We start from the raw sequence: 19,940 nt of genomic DNA on the forward strand, positions 1-19,940 counted from the left end.
ATCTTAAGGTAGCAAACATGGCATATGTAGCTCTTTTCACCGGTTCTCACCTGAGCACGACGTTGTCCCGGCAGGCAATATTCGCACGTTCCGGAGCCAGTAACTTCAGTTTGGTACAGCGCAGTAAAGTCAATTATGACTTCATGAATAGAAAAATATCCCAGGAGTAAAACAAGTTATAGGGTATAGTCGTGTGCCTTTAAAGACGAAAACAGCAGAAAGAAATCGAGGGTCGTGTGTGGAACCAAGTATTTGGAAGTTACGTACCTTCTCTTATATAGTATGATAGAGCGGGTCCTATGTCAGAACGGGTCATTGGGGTAATCTAAGTATTTTTGTCACTCTGTATGATTTTTTCCTTCAGATTATTGTGTTTTTTTTTTTTTTTTATTTCATCATCAAGCTCGCGTTGAGCACCCGTGATATGGCCTTGACCATAACATAATCCTATTAGAAGACACGTGCAAATTTCGATGCCTTTTTACTGTTTAATCTTAAATATATTTACAGTTAAATAATGCGAATATATATGTAGCCTTATGAAACAATGTCAAGTCTAAAGTGTGCTGAAAGTGGAAATTGGACAAGATGTGCCCCATTTTAAAAATTGATATGTGCGGTAACACGACGTAATTCAACAAGAGTATTTTCCCCTTGATGCGTACATAAGATGCTAATTAGTTTTCACCTTGTAGGGACCGGCCATAAAAGATTTGTTACGGTTGGCGAGAGTGAATGTAGGATTTGTTAGAGACTTAACAAAATATGTAAGTCTTGAATATAGTCTGACATCTTACTCATATTTATATAGTAAAAATGCCAAAGTCTATCAATTTTTGCTTGAATTGGGCAATCCTTAATATTAAATGGTCGCTCCCGTAATGATGCATACTTGGCGTTATTAGGTGACGAATGCTGTGCATAACAAGTTAAGAAAAAACTTAAATGTCCGTTTTACAATAGGTTGATAGCAATAAGGAGGCTCACATTACATATGCTTTAAGTCCAGCGATAAGCAAACGGTAAGAATGTACAAGAATGTATTACGATAATATACATATTGTTTGGTTGCATTTTCATTTTGTCGTACGAGCTAGTGTGTCTTGTGCAGTTTAAACAAGAGATTTATTATTTAATGCTTCGTTGGTATTACGAACAAACTTAAGCTTTGTTTGTTCGATATCCTAACGAAGCATTAAATCTCTTGTTTAAAATACTGACCAGTATAAACCCAGAATCGGTATTTCTAATGCCACATAAATTTATAGGTATGTACTTTCATATTTGTCTTTTGTAATTTACTTCTTCATATTCCTGACTTCAGGGTATTTCATGCTGAAGATATATATATAAAATTTAAGAATGTTTTGTGAACATTCCTTAATGAAAATAAACTGGCATCTTCTGTTTTTTAGGTAGCCTTTCTATGCATTTTGCAAAGTACCCCCTAACATTTGTTGCTTGAAATATGTAATTTTCAAGTCACACACAAGTTTAAATTATATCTTACTTTAAAAACAAAATATTGCATATTTATTACAGTTTTTTTTATTTATCTGAATTCACAATTTAATAAATAACAATTGCAACTTAAAAATTTGTCTATGATGAATTATTTGTGGTTAATTAGTTATTAAAATGAAATAAATGAGAGAATATTTCCTCTTTTTTTCTTCTGTTTATTAAGTTTTTCATCTCATTTTCATTAAAGGAGGTTGGGACTTCAGGGTGTACATTATAGGAAGTCATGACTTTTTTGACGTCTAAACATTAAATCTGGAAGTTCCAGATATATTATTACACAGTTAATAAATGTGCAAGTAGAAGAAGTGTTCAGATGTGAAATGAGACAAGGAACTGGCATTAAAACAAATTTAATATAAAATCAAAACAGACTTGAAGTATATACATTTTGTTAAATTAAAACAAATTTGTTATATTTGATTGGCCATGTATGATAAAAGATGAATATAATATATACACAAGATGAAAATGTGAAGTATCACAGTACAAAATGTACAACGATATATTTACTTAATCTTTTAATAATAAAGATTGTGACAAAGATAATTTTTAGTGTACCTCTTCTTTAGTTGTGACCCTCTTTTTTTACATATGGTTCTTTTTCAGTTGAGTCTACAGCACACATGGATCATGACAACTTGATCTTTACCAGTGTGCAGATGCAAAAGTCTGTATACTTTCCATTTAAAATGAAACTCAAACAATCATGGTCAGATCCCCATTGTGCAACAGAAAATGGTACGATTTAGGGGATGCCCGGACAGGTGTTCAGATATGGAATTCTGGACCCCGATATTAACAACAATTACTAAACTGTTACCCTGATCTAATAATATACCTTTACTGAGTGTCTGTATGTAGTTTTTCCTTCTTTTCCATCATTTTGTATGTCACTTATGTTGGTGACTACATTCCAATGATTACCTCCATTTGGTGATTACTATGTGTCCATTCCAATGATTACCTCCATTTGGTAATTACTACATGTCCGTTCCAATGATTGCCTCCATTTGGTAATTACTACATGTCCATTCCAATGATTGCCTTCATTTGGTAATTACTACGTGTCCATTCCAATAATTACTTCCATTTGGTAATTACTACATGTCCATTCCAATAATTACTTCCATTTGGTGATTACTACATGTCCATTCCAATAATTACTTCCATTTGGTAATTACTACGTGTCCATTCCAATAATTACTTCCATTTGGTAATTACTACATGTCCATTCCAATAATTACTTCCATCTGGTGATTACTACATGTCCATTCCAATGATTACCTCCATTTGGTAATTACTACATGTCCATTCCAATAATTACTTCCATTTGGTAATTACTACATGTCCATTCCAATAATTACTTCCATCTGGTGATTACTACATGTCCATTCCAATGATTACCTCCATTTGGTAATTACTACATGTCCATTCCAATAATTACTTCCATTTGGTAATTACTACATGTCCATTCCAATAATTACTTCCATTTGGTGATTACTACATGTCCATTCCAATAATTACTTCCATTTGGTAATTACTACATGTCCATTCCAATAATTACTTCCATTTGGTGATTACTACATGTCCATTCCAATAATTACTTCCATTTGGTGATTACTACGTGTCCATTCCAATGATTACCTCCATTTGGTGATTACTACGTGTCCATTCCAATGATTACCTCCATTTGGTAATTACTACATGTCCGTTCCAATGATTGTCTCCATTTGGTGATTACTACATGTCCATTCCAATGATTGCCTTCATTTGGTGATTACTACATGTCCATTCCAATGATTGCCTCCATTTGGTAATTACTACATGTCCATTCCAATAATTACTTCCATCTGGTGATTACTACATGTCCATTCCAATGATTACCTCCATTTGGTAATTACTACATGTCCATTCCAATAATTACTTCCATCTGGTGATTACTACATGTCCATTCCAATGATTACCTCCATTTGGTAATTACTACATGTCCATTCCAATAATTACTTCCATTTGGTAATTACTACATGTCCATTCCAATAATTACTTCCATTTGGTGATTACTACATGTCCATTCCAATGATTACCTCCATTTGGTAATTACTACATGTCCATTCCAATAATTACTTCCATTTGGTGATTACTACATGTCCATTCCAATAATTACTTCCATTTGGTGATTACTACGTGTCCATTCCAATGATTACCTCCATTTGGTGATTACTACGTGTCCATTCCAATGATTACCTCCATTTGGTAATTACTACATGTCCGTTCCAATGATTGCCTCCATTTGGTGATTACTACATGTCCATTCCAATGATTGCCTTCATTTGGTGATTACTACATGTCCATTCCAATGATTGCCTCCATTTGGTAATTACTACATGTCCATTCCAATAATTACTTCCATCTGGTGATTACTACATGTCCATTCCAATGATTACCTCCATTTGGTAATTACTACATGTCCATTCCAATAATTACTTCCATCTGGTGATTACTACATGTCCATTCCAATGATTACCTCCATTTGGTAATTACTACATGTCCATTCCAATAATTACTTCCATCTGGTGATTACTACATGTCCATTCCAATGATTACCTCCATTTGGTAATTACTACATGTCCGTTCCAATGATTGCCTCCATTTGGTGATTACTACGTGTCCATTCCAATGATTACCTCCATTTGGTGATTACTGCATGTCCATTCCAATGATTACCTCCATTTGGTGATTACTACGTGTCCATTCCAATGATTACCTCCATTTGGTGATTTGTCCACTGCATTATAAGTCTTTATTTACTTTGAAACAGATAATTATTTGATATATACACCAAAAATATATGTATGTGTGTGTTTGTGTATGTGTATATATGTTATGCAAGATTATTGCTGCCACATCAAATAAAATTCACAGACCCAAAGCTCTGAAATATCTGAACAATCTGCCAGAGAGGGTTATCACATCGGAACCATGGCTAGATGCCTTTTTGTATCACTCTTTGATTTTATCTCTTCCATAATAAATAAAGAGAAACCTTCAAAACAATCTTCCATAGTTATTGTACCATCATAACTTTGTTTTGTTCTCTGCACAGAAACGTACAGAGAATGATCAATATTGATAACTGAAACAGGACATGTAGTGTACACCACAGTACCATACAAAAGTGACATAAAATCTTATTTGGATTAAATTTACAAAGTTACTGCTAGATAGCAATAGCTCTATATACAAACAGGTGTGTACAGTTTTAGATACAAACAGGTGTGTACAGTTTTCATATTTAGATTACATGCTATTTAAAATGTTTCTGGATGATATCAGATATCATAGATTCATTTTTTATTTTTTTAGAGGGGTCTATTTATTGCTGAGGAAATATTGTTTTTTAAGTGTTGTTTGTAAAATGGTTCCACAGGAGTCAGCAGCAGTGTTCTAACGTAGAATATGACCAGCTGGCAATAACAAATTTGTACGATTCATTCTCTATCAATCCAGATTAAAAGTTTATTTAGTGCCACATGGAAATAACTTTGTGCATTATTACTTTAGTGCCACATGGAAATAACTTTGTGCATTATTACTTCACATTACTTCTGATGCTTCTGAGCGTAACGCATTGTATTGGACTTCTCAGTCTCACATATTGCAAAGGGATGTAACCCATACACTGCTTTCAAGAAAGTGTTGATTATTGTGCTGCTGTAGAGAAATTGTAACATTATCAAAAGGAGAAATATTAGAAGCAAGTTCGAAACTAAATAGTTCCTCATAAATACAGAAGTACACTTAGATATATTCAGACTTATAAAAAATAATTTGGAGAAGAGAAAGTGAGAGTACTGACATGTTAGCAGTGTTTATGATATTAGTAAATATGCATACAATGCTTTATTCATCAGGAAAATCCATTTTATTCCTGTTTAGTGTCCAGACAGAGAACCAAGGGAGTGTGATGACTCTGAGGCGCTGATCAAGTTCTTCAGTCTACAGTCATGGAATGTCTTCATTATACCTTGACATGCATAGTACTACTGTACACAGCAGACTGTTGATAACCCAGTTGTGTGTGTCTTAGTCATATGTTACACAAGTGGGTTATAATTCACTTGGAACTGTACACAACAGACTGATGATAACCCAGTTGTGTGTGTCTTAGTCATATGTTACACAAGTGGGTTATAATTCACTTGGAACTGTACACAACAGACTGTTGATAACCCAGTTGTGTGTGTCTTAGTCATATGTTACACAAGTGGGCTATAATTCACTTGGAACTGTACATAGCTGACTGTTGATAACCCAGTTGTGTGTGTCTTAGTCATGTTACACAAGTGGGTTATACTTCACCTGGATGCATAAGAACTAGAAGTAGATGTGGATGTTTGGTTATCTCCTGCAGTACCTGGTCAAATGCAGCAACCAACAGGACAAAAAGTTCGGAAGGGAATGACAAATTCACAATCAGCTCGATATTCTTATTGGATGTCATGATAATTATGTTTATCTATTCCGTAACAGGTAGATTTTTCCACTACAACCCTTGGAAGAGGATGGCTACAGACAGACATCAGAGTAATGCAGATGATTCTTCAAGGGAGAAATGGAGTGATGCCAACCCTTCCCTTGAAACTGTTAAAAATGACACTCAGTTCATACAGAGATTCAGAGAGCTGTACAACTCAGAGGTGTTCAGTGACATCATTTTGAGAGTGGGAAATGAGAGATTCTTTGCACACAAGTTTATGTTGATCACAGCCAGTGAAGTCTTTGAGTAAGTTTTTCTGATAGCATATTTCCACCCACACACCATCCACCCTCCATTTTTAATCATATTTCCACCCACACACCATCTGCGCTACACTTTTAAACACTATTGCAGAATCTGAGTATTTGGAATTAAGGTTTTTGATATGTTGATGTTAACTCAAACAGATTTCTAGATTAAACTTGTTTATCTGTCCGGTATTAAGTTCAGATTTCTAGATTGAAATTGTTCATCTGTCGGTTGATAACTCTAAAAGATTTTTAGATTGGATGTAAAGAATGTTCTCAAAGAGGTATAAAGTATTCCCAGTATCCAACTTGTAATATTTGCATGCCCTACCATGACAAGAACTCCCAGTATCCAACTTGTAATATTTGCATGCCCCACCATGACATGAACTCCCAGTGTCCAACTTGTAATATTTGCATGCCCCACCATGACAAGAACTCCCAGTATCCAACTTGTAATGTTTGCATGCCTCACCATGACAAGAACTCCCAGTATCCAACTTGTAATATTTGCATGCCCTACCATGACAGAGGTAACACATATAGTGATACCTTGTCCATCCATTAATCCATCTGCTGATCATCATGTCTGAGATTTGCATCGTGGTCGTCTCTGGCATTGTAGTGGGGCACCTGTGTTCCATTTACACATTTGTAGTTCCTTTGGACTCCCTGCAGAAATTAATTTTTCTTGCAATCAACAAGCTGTGCCATTACAGCTGTGACCATTTGTACTGGGAGACATCAAATGCTGAAGGAATTTGCTACTTCTTGTTAAAATATGAAGCATGTGAGCAGGGACAGTTGAATAATAAAATGAAAGAAGAAAACCAAATCTCATTAGAAATCCTTGTGCTTTGTTTAGTTGCAGCAATTCCAGCATCATTATTTGGATCAATTTCCATGGCTATTACAATGGCAGACCATGTGTCTGATTCAGTTTTAACAGCAACATGTAAACTTAGCCATCAGAGGCTAGTGTATTATTTTGAATGTTTCACACAGCCATGCATTGCCTTCTATATTTCACATAGCCATGCATTGCCTTCTATATTTCACACAGCCATGCATTGCCTTCTATATTTCACATAGCCATGCATTGCCTTCTATATTTCACATAGCCATGCATTGCCTTCTATATTTCACACAGCCATGCATTGCCTTCTATATTTCACATAGCCATGCATTGCCTTCTATATTTCACATAGCCATGCATTGCCTTCTATATTTCGCACAGCCATGCATTGCCTTCTATATTTCACATAGCCATGCATTGCCTTCTATATTTCACACAGCCATGCATTGCCTTCTATATTTCACATAGCCATGCATTGCCTTCTATATTTCACACAGCCATGCATTGCCTTCTACAGGGATGGTCCTGGCTTTTAAAAAGCTGTCGCCAAAAAAATCGCCAACCTCAATATTTTGTCACCAATTTTCAAAAAGTGTCGCCAAAACAAGTAGTGTACATTTTTCCAAGTGTTAATTTAGACTATCAATGTAACAGGCAATGAAAATTACAAAAGATGGGTTAGTTAATACTTTAATTACAACAAGCATTAATAAAATGTTACAAAGTGTTACATGAAGATCTAACACGATTTTAGGACTGCCCACTTGTTGAATGCAGTTTCAAAGTCTAATTTTTCACATCTTTACATGCTGATTCTCATTAAATTCTCGAGAGATGAGATGCAGAGCTTATTTCTGATGTCAGTTTTTATGAGGTTCATCTTACTGAATCCACATTCACAGTCTACAGTGCTGACAGGTGACACCAGTAGTCTCTCAGCAGCCCCACCCCACCACCCACCCCTTTATGGCTAGCTTCACAAAGCTTGTAGTGAATTGCTTCCTAAATCCCAAGAATGATCACTGAATGCTGTATAAATTTTCTCGATAAGCAAAATAGGATCTCCATTCCCATGAATGAAACTTACACGAGTCAACACCTATATAAGCATAAATTCACACCCAATTTAGGGATTCTTTCACTCCAGTATTTTGAGAAATAAATAATTATTATTAATTATGCAAAACTGTTTTTTTTTTTTGCTATTTCTTGTTGCGGAGTTTAAGTCTCTGCAGCCGTAACACGGAATTGATGGCAAAAGGAAAAGATCAATGAGTAAAATGCTGCACTGGCGACAGATATAATTGTGATTGAGATTTTTTCCATTTGCTTTGTCTTTATACACAGTGGGTACTTCAAACGTTATCAGTTTTCTATGAAGGTTCAGTGAAACTATTGTATTGGTATATGTAAAAAAAAAAAACAAAAAAAAAAAAAAAACAGAAGGATTAGCCATACAATTAATTGTATCTGTTCTATTCGCGTCTTCAGAAGACGGTCAGTTGTAGGTATAGTGCGGTAGCATGATTGACTATCGCAGCATACCGTACTCAGCCCAGATGTCAGCATAAGCAGATTATGATGTAACAATGCACTGTAAAGATGGGGTCGTCAATACGAACAAAGGATCGTTTGTGTAACAGATTGATTCCAATGCATTGCTTAGTCAAGTTTGTGGCTTCCTTTCATTCTCCCTTTTAATTTATCCAGTCCAAATCCATGATTGTATGTACAAATTAAATAACCAAAAAGTATGTCGCCAAAAAAAATCGCCAGATGGGATATTTTTGTCGCCAATAAGGGAAAAAAATCGCAATTTGCGACATTGGCGAAGCCCAGGACGATCCCTGCTTCTATATTTCACATAGCCATGCATTGCCTTCTGTATTTCACATAGTCCTGCATTACCTCCTATATTTCACATAGCCATGCATTGCCTTCTATATTTCACATAGCCATGCATTGCCTTCTATATTTCACACAGCCATGCATTGCCTTCTATATTTCACGTAGCCATGCATTGCCTTCTATATTTCACATAACCATGCAGTGCCTTCTATATTTCACATAGCCATGCCTTGCTTTCTGTATTTCCTTGACTCTTTTATTTTTGAGCTAAGTAGTGAACATGATTGTGAAGCTATGTCATATTCTTGTTGTTGTTGTTGTTGTTGGGTTTAACGCCATTTTTCAGCACACGATAGGCTATACATGGCAGCCAGTATTGATGGTGGAGGAAGAACCCGGGAAAACCCCAGAAAGAACCACCGACCCTCGAGAAGCTACTGGCAAGCTTTCTCACATATCCACATTGGCCGAATCCGAGACTGGAACCTATGCAGACAGAGGTGAGATAGCAGTGATCCGTAACGGAGAGCGCATTAGACCACTCGGCTACTCGGGGCCCCTCATATTCTTGTAAAGTTGCTTAATTACAGGAATAGGTTGATTGCCCAAAACTATACTAATGCTAGTCGGATGTAAGCATCACACCAAACATAAGAATGGGATGTAACTTGGCAGATTTTTTTCACTACTCCTAATTTAATCCCTGGCATAACTTCAGGACCATCTATTCCAAAGCCTGATACCTTGGATAAGGGCATATTGTATGGTATCAACTATTTTTGTGAGAACATTTATATTAGCTTTATCTTTTTGAAAAACTATAGATGTAAAAAATATTAACAGTGTCATTCAGTGACTGAAATTTTGCAGAAGATAAAAAGGTTTATTGATAGCCACATCAAGTGATTTTTCAGATATGAGACCAATAAATTGACTGACCTGGATTCTTGATAGTATCTCTTCCCAGGCAAAATTTGTAAAGCCTTTTGCATATCAGCCCCAAGAAGGTGTGTTGTGTAGCTAGCTGGTTTTACCTGTGATGGACCAGAAGAGCTTATGGGATGGTCATTTCCTTGTAATGCCTAGTTAGTCCTAAATAAAATGGCTCCAGTCATACATCCAGTATGGCTGCCACAATGACTGTCTTGAAAAATCTGTTGTCACTGCTTCCCAGAATAATATTTATGACCTGGTGTTTTCGCCAAAAGACTTCTAATAATGTCTGCTTCTGCCATGCAGCTGATTTGAAATTCTAGTTACATGTATCACTGAAGAATATCAGAAATGGTTTCAACACTCAAAAGTTAAATGGAAGAAATGACCTTACCTTGAAATTTTGGAAACTCTTGTTGGCTATTAGAGTGTCAGTCCCTTCAAGGGACTCTTGTTTAGCAGATACTGAAGCTCCATTAATTAACTGCCAATCCATCAAGCCAGAAAACATTCTATCAGGAATGTTTTCTTTTGCAATGTGTGTGATGTACTATATTATCCATTCTATATTTAAGGCCAAAGTCAGAAGTCAGTATTTTAGGCTTTCTGTCACCTGTTCATGTCCATTCATTGGTTTTAGAACTGTTAAAGATGAATAAATGAACAAAATGGTGTACAATTTATAATATATTATCTCCAGAATGTGTTTGCACAGTATACTGGGGGGAATCTGTCTTGAATTTACATGTAAAGGTTTGAGGTATGTTTTTATCACAACTTTTCTTTTCCTAATTTAAAATAAAAGGATCAAACTATCATGAAGTGAACCACTGTCTCTTATATTGATGCCATCTTGTGTATCACAGAAATGAACCACTGTCTCTTATATTGATGCCATCTCGTGTATCACATGGATGAACCACTGTCTCTGATATTGATGCCATCTTGTGTATCACAGAAATGAACCACTGTCTCTTATATTGATGCCATCTTGTGTATCACAGAAATGAACCACTGTCTCATATTGATGCCATCTTGTGTATCACAGAAATGAACCACTGTCTCTTATATTGATGCCATCTTGTGTATCACAGAAATGAACCACTGTCTCATATTGATGCCATCTGGTGTATCATGGAAATGAACCATTGTCTCTTATATTGATGCCATCTTGTGTATCACAGAAATGAACCATTGTCTCTTATATTGATGCCATCTTGTGTATCACATGGATGAACCACTGTCTCTTATATTGATGCCATCTTGTGTATCATGGAAATGACCTACTGTCTCTTATATTGATGCCATCTTGTGTATCACAGAAATGAACCACTGTCTCTTATATTCAGGCCATCTTGTGTATCACAGAAATGAACCACTGTCTCTTATATTGATGCCATCTTTTGTATCATGGAAATGACCCACTGTCTCTTATATTGATGCCATCTTGTGTATCACAGAAATGAACCACTGTCTCATATTGATGCCATCTTGTGTATCACATGAATGAACCACGGTCTCTTATATTGATGCCATCTTATGTATCACAGAAATGAACCACTGTCTCTTATATTGATGCCATCTTGTGTATCACAGAAATGAACCACTGTCTCATATTGATGCCATCTTGTGTATCATGGAAATGACCCACTGTCTCTTATATTGATGCCTTCTTGTGTATCACAGAAATGAACCACTGTCTCATATTGATGCCATCTTGTGTATCACATGAATGAACCACGGTCTCTTATATTGATGCCATCTTATGTATCACAGAAATGAACCACTGTCTCTTGTATTGATGCCATCTTGTGTATCACAGAAATGAACCACTGTCTCATATTGATGCCATCTTGTGTATCACAGAAATGAACCACTGTCTCTTATATTGATGCCATCTTGTGTATCACAGAAATGAACCACTGTCTCTTATATTGATGCCATCTTTTGTATCACAGAAATGAACCACTGTCTCATATTGATGCCATCTTGTGTATCACATGAATGAACCACGGTCTCTTATATTGATGCCATCTTATGTATCACAGAAATGAACCACTGTCTCTTATATTGATGACATCTTGTGTATCACAGAAATGAACCACTGTATCATATTGATGCCATCTTGGGTATCACGGAAATGAACCACTGTCTCTTATATTGATGACATCTTGTGTATCACAGAAATGAACCACTGTCTCTTATATTGATGCCATCTCATGTATCACATGAATGAACCACTGTCTCTTATATTGATGCCATCTTGTGTATCATAGAAATGAACCACTGATGCTGTCTTGTGTTTCACAGAAATGAACCACTCTCATATATTGATGCCATCTTGTGTATCACAGAAATTAACCAGTCTCTTATATTGATGCCGTCTTAGTCTCTTAGATTGATGCCATCTTGTGTATCACATGGATGAACCACTGTCTCTTATATGGATGCTATCTTTTGTATCAAAATCAAGGTTACTGATAAATTTATTTTACTTATCTACTTATTTATTCTATTTCCATATGATATTGAGTGATGAATCTTGGTTACTTTTTGTTGAAGTCCATTAACTTCACATCCCCATTGCAATGGTCAGATTTCATCTTTGTTGTTTATTAGTTACCTCAACATTGTAGGCATGGGACAGAATTAAGTGAATCTGTTTGTTTAGTACCATTTTCAGAAATGAAAGATTTCTATAAAAGACTTCTTTAGGTTGATTGTTATCTAAAAAGAAAAATGATAATTTCAGTGCTATGTTGAATGAGGCAAGATGGCGTGAGTCCAGACAACCTGAAATTTCCCTGACTGAAGAAGAAGAATGCCAGCCAGTGTTTTCAAAATTTTTAAGGTAATTATTCAGGGTTTCAGATGTTATCATGCTAAAGATAAATGGCTGTCTTAACTGTATGTAAAAACTGTTCTGTCAAGTATTTTCAACCATATCTTAATTGTATGTAAAAATTGTTCTGTCAAGTATTTTCAACCTTATCTTAATTGTATGTAAAAATTGTTCTGTCAGTTATTTTCAACCTTATCTTAATTGTATGTAAAAATTGTTCTGTCAAGTATTTTCAACCATATCTTAATTGTATGTAAAAATTGTTCTGTCAGTTATTTTCAACCTTATCTTAATTGTATGTAAAAATAGTTCTGTCAAGTATTTTCAACCTTATCTTAATTGTATGTAAAAACTGTTCTGTCAGGTATTTTCAACCTTATCTTAATTGTATGTAAAAATTGTTCTGTCAAGTATTTTCAACCATATCTTCATTGTATGTAAAAACTGTTCTGTCAGGTATTTTCAACCATATCTTAATTGTATGTAAAAACTTTCTGTCAAGTATTTTCAACCATATCTTTACATCAGCTTTTAGTAGTGAAGATCACAGTTTCTGAGCTTTTGTTGCTGATCATATCATCTTCCATAAAAATGGATGCACAACATTTGAATAGGGCATATGAATGTGGCTGTATATATGTCTCAGCATTGTTAAGTATGGTGTATGAATATGGCTGTGTCTGTGTCTCAACTTTGTTGAATAGGTTGTATGAATGTGTCTGTGTCTGTGTCTCAACATTGTTGAATAGGTTGTATGAATGTGGCTGTTATCTATATCTCAACATTGTTGAATAGCGTGTATGAACATGGCTGCATCTGTCTCAGCATTGTTGAATAGGGTATATCAATGTGGCTGTATATATATCTCAGCATTGTTGAATAGGCTGTATGAATGGGGCTGTGTCTATGCCTGAACATTGTTCTAGTCCCAAACAGCATACGATTAGAGAGATAGTCCCAAAAGCATACAAATAGAGGGATCACCAAGAGCAGTGAGAACCCTAAGAGTGCCTGTAATCCAGAGACTCATTGTCAATATTTGACTCGATTTAGAGGGTTTACCTCAAAGAATTGTGTTAGTGTTTGCTTTGTATTCCCTTAATTAGGCTGAAATATTAGTGTGTGACATATTAGCTATTCATGTGGAATAAATGTCTAAATAATACTGCTCTTTCTGTCAGCACTCGTGGAATAAATGTCTAAATAATACTGCTCTCTCTGTGTCAGCACTCATGTGGAATAAATGTCTAAATAATACTGCTCTCTCTGTGTCAGCACTCAGCAGATAAACAATGTTATTGCAGCACAAGGGAGAATAGGTAGGTGATAAGCTTGTCTTGTTACAAGAGACCAATTGTTACAGTTGAAAACAGATGTTAAGATTGATGGTATGTGTTGGGCTGTTGCAGGGCTTTTCCATACCAATTTACATCTAGCCAATAACAGCTTTATTTGCATACACCCTTTCAGAGTGAAAATAACTTAAATACACAACAGGGTGTGTCCAATTTTCCAGATAACATCAATACATAACATATACTGGGTTTGCCCAGTTGTACAAATACAGACTCTGAAACTATGATACTGTCTTGAATTTGCAGAATCATCTAGTTGGAATTTGATCTGTTGAAGTTCATGGCAATAATTCTAATGGCTGTTGATGATAAATGAGTGTATATAATGTATGACAGACATTTGACTTAACCATGATAAATGAGTGTATATAATGTATGACAGACATTTGACTAAACCATGATAAAAGAGCGGAACCCAGAGTGTATATAATGTATGACAGACATTTAACTTAACCATGATAAATAAGTGTATATAATGTATGACAGACATTTGACTTAACCATGATAAATGAGTGTATATAATGTATGACAGACATTTGACTTAACCATGATAAATGAGTGTATATAATGTATGACAGACATTTGACTTAACCATGATAAAAGAGCTGAACCCACCCAAGAACAGTTGTTTTCCCCCTAGACTTAAGCAGAAGGAGGATATAGCAACATCTGTACAAGACATTGTGGAAATGTTCAACAATTTCTTCATAAGCATCTCCAGTAACAGCATTCAGAACCAGACTAACAGCCCAATTGAACTTGATGTTTTTCTATTATTTATAAGAGCTAAAATTCCTGATGATAATTATTTTTCAATAGCTAATGTTAGTAAAGCTGATGTTTTTGATATGCTGATTAAGGTGAATATTAATAAATCCTCTGGATTGGATGGGATTGGTCCATGAATTCTTAAAATTGTTGCACCAGTAATAACAAAGTCACTAACGCATATCATTAACTTAAGTATAATGAGTGGTAATTTTCCAGAAACACTGAAATGTGCAAAGGTTACACCTATCTTTAAGAAAGGAGAAAAAGAGGATCCAGGGAATTACAGACTAATATCAATTCTACCTGTATTGTCAAAATTATTTGAAAAGCATGTAGCCATTCAGGTCTATAAATTTTTGAAACGTACACTCTATTTCATAAACCGCAATCAAAATTTAGAAAGTACCACTCATGCCAAACAGAACTTAACAAATTAATTGATCTTTGACTGAAGGAAATGGATAATGGACATATGACTGGGATTGTTTTCCTTGACTTCAAGAAAGTCTTTAATCTTGTTGGTCATGAAATTCTGCTGCAAAAGTTGAACTGTTACAGGTTCGACAATCCATCTCTAAACTGGTTTAGATCAAACCTAAACCAAAGGTCTCAACAAGTAAGCATTGGCAATATTAGCTGTCAAACTCAGACTAACCATTCAGGGGTCCCTCAAGGCTCAGTTTTAGGCCCTCTCCTCTTCCTTATCTAGATCAGTGATCTGCCATTAATGAATCCACAAATGCAGATTTGTTTGCAGATGATGCAGCCTTGTATACATCTAGTTCTGATACTTAAGTTACCCAAATGAGATTAAACTCAGACCTTATTCGAGTCCAAAACTTGGCACAACAAAATAGGATGGTAATTAATGAAGGTAAAATGAAATGTATGATTTTGGGGACATCACAAAAGCTACACAAGTCTGGGACCCCAGAACTATCTCTTACAATAAATAATAATAATCATCTGTTAGAAAATGTGAAACATGAAAAGTTTGTAGATTTGTTCGTAGATAATAATTATGGAATGACCATATTGATAAGCTTAGTAAAACACTGTCATCCAAAATTGCTCTACTCAGCAGAATCAAGAAATATTTACCAGTGGAAACTTGCCGTCTATACTACAAATCATATATTCTTCCAACAATGAATTATTGTTCAGATGTATAGGGGAACTGTACTTGACAGGATTTGTAAACTTCAGAAACGAGCAGCATGCTTAATTTTAGATGCATCTATTAATCATCCCTCAAAAGCATTGTTTACAGAACTCAAATGGTTCACAATATATGACAGGATAGATTTTCACAAGTCAGTTCTTTTATATAAATGTCTACATGGAACTTTACCAGAGTATCTTCAGGACTTATTCAGGTATTTTTCAACACAATACCAGTTGAGATCAGTATCACATGGAAACCTTCTAGCACCAAAACCAAGAACAGAGCAATTTATAAAGAGCTTCCAATTCTCTGGCACAGTTCTGTGGAACAAGCTTCTACTACATGTAAAATCTGCTGAAAATATTAGAGTAATTAAGAAGAGTTATCATGAGCATGTAAGTGTTTCTAATAGATAATGGAATTTAGTATGTTAATACTAAACATGTTAAAATAAACAGCAATTATTGCTATCTTCATATAATGTGCATTGTTATACTCTCCTTAAGAGGGCTTTAAGGGAGAATAGCCCTTGACTAATGAGTCACCCTCTATAAATAAAGCATTATTATTATTATTATTTTTATTATTATTATTTACACCGATTTGTTTGATCCATACAGGTATATTTAGACTGATTTGTTTGATTCATACAGGTATATTTAGACTGATTTGTTTGATCCATACAGGTATATTTAGACTGATTTGTTTGATCCATACAAGTATATTTAGACTGATTTGTTTGATCCATACAGGTATATTTACACTGATTTGTTTGATCCATACAGATTTATTTACACTGATTTGTTTGATCCATACAGGTTTATTTACACTGATTTGTTTGATCCATACAGGTATATATACACTGGCTCAGTGGATCTTACCACAGATACTGTCCTGCCTATCCTACTGCTATCAGACAAGTATGGCATTCAGACTCTTCGCCAGTCCTCGGTGGAATACATGGCTCGACACATCGTGGAGTCACCCAACACCAATCGCACATTGTCATGGTACCAATATGCCAAAATGACGGGAAATCAGGAGCTGCAGGACAAATGTTCCCAGTTCATCCTCTCAAATTTTGACATCATTTTGAAGGCCACAGATTGGGTGGAGCTTACCAAGGACGAGGTAATGGAGTTTCTGAGCAGCTCCGATATTCTAGTCCATAGTGAGATGCAGTTGTGGCTTCATTTGGAAAAATGGCTGATGCATGAAAGCCGTGTACATAAACTGGATGAATACCTGCAAAAAGTCTTGCCGTTAATACATTTTACTATGATTCCACCAAAGCAGTTGCTTCAGATTGAGGAATCTTCTCTCTGTCTAAGCCATAGGTCTCACTTTTCAGAGAAATTAAGTCTGGCATACCGACATCATTCTCTTCTGTTTGACCAGGTGGAGTCAGCAGCCAATGATGAACCATTCAGAAACTATACTGCAGAGGAGTATGGTATCTACCATGACTTGTCGTTGCTGAATTATGCATCTGTCTCAAAAATTGACAGTAAAATCAGTCACAAATTTTCAGTTCCATTACGATTCATATCACAGGCTGCACAAAAGAATCCAAGTCAAATGGTATCATTTGAAGTCACATTCTGGCCTAAGGGATACTACACAACCTTTAACCTGTACGGTCACCACATTGGAAGGCAGACAGACAATGTTGGTTTACGTATTCGGAGAACATCGGCAGAAAAACTGGTTCTCCCTGTGATGGGGATCATCACTTTTATAATCTATGGAATGAACAATGGAGTTCGTTATGTGGCCTTCACACACACAATGAAGCACATGTTTACCCAGGAAGACAATGCCCCCATGGAAGAGGAGGATATTTTCCCTCTGAAAAACTTAATACTGGATAACTCTCCCTACCTGATCAATGGGAATCTTGATGCCAAAGTCTTTATCAAAGTCCAGAATGTAGTGGAGTTCTCTTAAATACATGGTGGAAACTTTTCAAGAAACTGAATTTTCGAAGAACAAGTATTGGTACTAGTATTTGTCATTGTGATATAGACCGATAAGGGTGAAAGCATGCTGTCATTATAAATTAAAAAAATGACTTTATTGGGGAAAGATAACTTATGTTCGATTCATGATGTGTTGTTAATCTTTTCAGTGACTATCAATTAATTCCTTGACAAAAAGTTTCATGAAATGTATTCCTTCTTAGGTCAGCTGATGGAATTTTAATATTTTAGTCTGTATATATTTTCATCTAAGGTCAAGATTTTATCAAACAGACTTTAAAAGAAAGAGATTTTAAGCAGTTTTCTTAGTGTCACATGCAATTTTTTATACATGTCTCAAACTCAAAATGAAAAAGGTTTTAGACAGTTTTCTTAGTTTTATGTGCAATTGTTGATACATGTACTGCCTTATACATGCATTTTATTGTGTTTCATTGTTGTGTTTGATGGGCTTCTCAGAGTCAAAATGATCATCCAGCTTGAAAGATTTACATATTGTGATATATGTACATTACATTTATATATCATGATATATGTGCATTACATGTATATATCATGATATATGTACATTACATTTATATATCATGATATATGTACATTACATTTATATATCATGATATTGTTCCATAATCTGTATGTTTTATTTTGGAGTAAATCACAACAAGGTAAATCACAACATTGTCCATACCATGCTTAAGTCCCTGTTGCCTTTTTAGCCATACATTTATTTCAAAACCAGTGCTCCAATTGCTGGATAATAATGAAGATGCTTGCCCCCTTCCATCATGCTCTAGTCTCTCCCATCCCATTACCCCCTTCTTGGGCCTTCTCCATATTAGTCAAACACATCATTATAGCTTATTTTCTATTCTAATTGTTGTTCTTTTAATTAATGTTAGATAAACATATGAATTTGCTTGTTTCTAGTTCTGCATCAGTGAATGATTTTAAAAAAACCCATCCAGATGTTATCATTTGCATGGAAAACGTTATCAAAGAAGTGTCCATTTCATCCTCAAAATACGCATTTTACTAAAAGCACCACTCTTGCCCCCCCCCCTTCCCGCTGACACTCTAGAAATAGTCATTTTTGTTTTGATTCAGCAGATGTGTTTAGCAATTATTGCTATTATTACTGTTGGTTTTGTTGCTCATAAAATGGTTAAATATAGGTTCCATTCAATTTAGTGATTTAATAAGAATGATACAGATCAGAATTGATAGTTGCATGTTTTAACATGAAGTGTTCATACAAGTTAAGTTTCTGCAAGATATATATTTGTGCAATTTAGATGTTTTTATTTAATTGCCTTATCTTTATAGCACAACCTAAATTATTACAAGATGCAAAATGTTTTTGTGCTCATCTGTATGCATTTATATAAATATTGTATTTTGAGTGCCTAACTGTTAATAAATAAAGTGTACCAGATGAGGTAAGAGGGTGTTCAGTGCCTTATAATTTCAAATTTTGCCAGACATCTTGTGGTTCAAAGACAGTCCAATATTTACTACATATAAGACCACTTAACCATTTAGCTCTGCTGGTCATAGACAGCTTATGGAATAGTCCATTACCTAACCATAGGCTAGAACAGCTTATGGAATAGTCCACTGACTAACAATAGACTAGAACAGCTTATGGAATAGTCTGTTGTAAAGCTGTACCGATGTCACTTTTTGCCGATTATGCCAATACCACATATAGCCGATTTATTAAAATTGCCGATACTGATTATGAGACTGATTATTTCAAGAAACCGCCTGTTCTACAGTTAGTGAAAGCACTAGCATTTGATTGACAAGTAAACCATGCCCTATTTTTGTTATTACTAACAATGCCTAAAATGGGTGTGGATTTATGTTAACAGTTCAAATGTGG

At 35.2% G+C, this 19,940-nt stretch overlaps 1 protein-coding gene across 3 annotated transcripts; it reads left to right on the forward strand.

Moving 5' to 3' along the window:
• Positions 1-862: 862 nt before the first annotated feature.
• Positions 863-19,498, forward strand: LOC149786001 (BTB/POZ domain-containing protein 17-like). Of its 3 annotated transcripts, XM_089976286.1 has the most exons (5): positions 863-1,022; positions 2,131-2,262; positions 5,461-6,307; positions 12,699-12,797; positions 16,931-19,498. In XM_089976286.1, exons 3-5 carry the CDS (start codon positions 6,024-6,026, stop codon positions 18,024-18,026), a joined length of 1,479 nt encoding a protein of 492 aa, XP_089832412.1. In that variant the 5' UTR covers positions 863-1,022; positions 2,131-2,262; positions 5,461-6,023; the 3' UTR covers positions 18,027-19,498. The 3 variants fall into 3 exon arrangements, with proteins under 3 accessions (XP_089832412.1, XP_089832411.1, XP_089832413.1); XM_089976285.1 differs by lacking the exon at positions 2,131-2,262; XM_089976287.1 differs by lacking the exon at positions 2,131-2,262 and having other exon boundaries at positions 864-1,022; positions 6,055-6,307.
• Positions 19,499-19,940: the final 442 nt, after the last annotated feature.

This window comes from Sinohyriopsis cumingii, chromosome 12, assembly GCF_028554795.1.
Source record: "Sinohyriopsis cumingii isolate HCF-2022 chromosome 12, ASM2855479v2, whole genome shotgun sequence".
Classification (NCBI taxonomy): Eukaryota; Metazoa; Mollusca; class Bivalvia; order Unionida; family Unionidae; genus Sinohyriopsis; species Sinohyriopsis cumingii.

What these genes read in the sequence shown, in the direction of transcription:
- LOC149786001 (XM_089976286.1), top strand. Translation starts at nt 6,024, where the DNA reads ATGATAATTATGTTTATCTATTCCGTAACAGGTAGATTTTTCCACTAC. An exon ending in ACAGCCAGTGAAGTCTTTGA is followed by an intron (nt 6,308 to 12,698) that starts GTAAGTTTTTCT and finishes TGATAATTTCAG; the next exon opens with TGCTATGTTGAATGAGGCAA. An exon ending in GTGTTTTCAAAATTTTTAAG is followed by an intron (nt 12,798 to 16,930) that starts GTAATTATTCAG and finishes TGATCCATACAG; the next exon opens with GTATATATACACTGGCTCAG.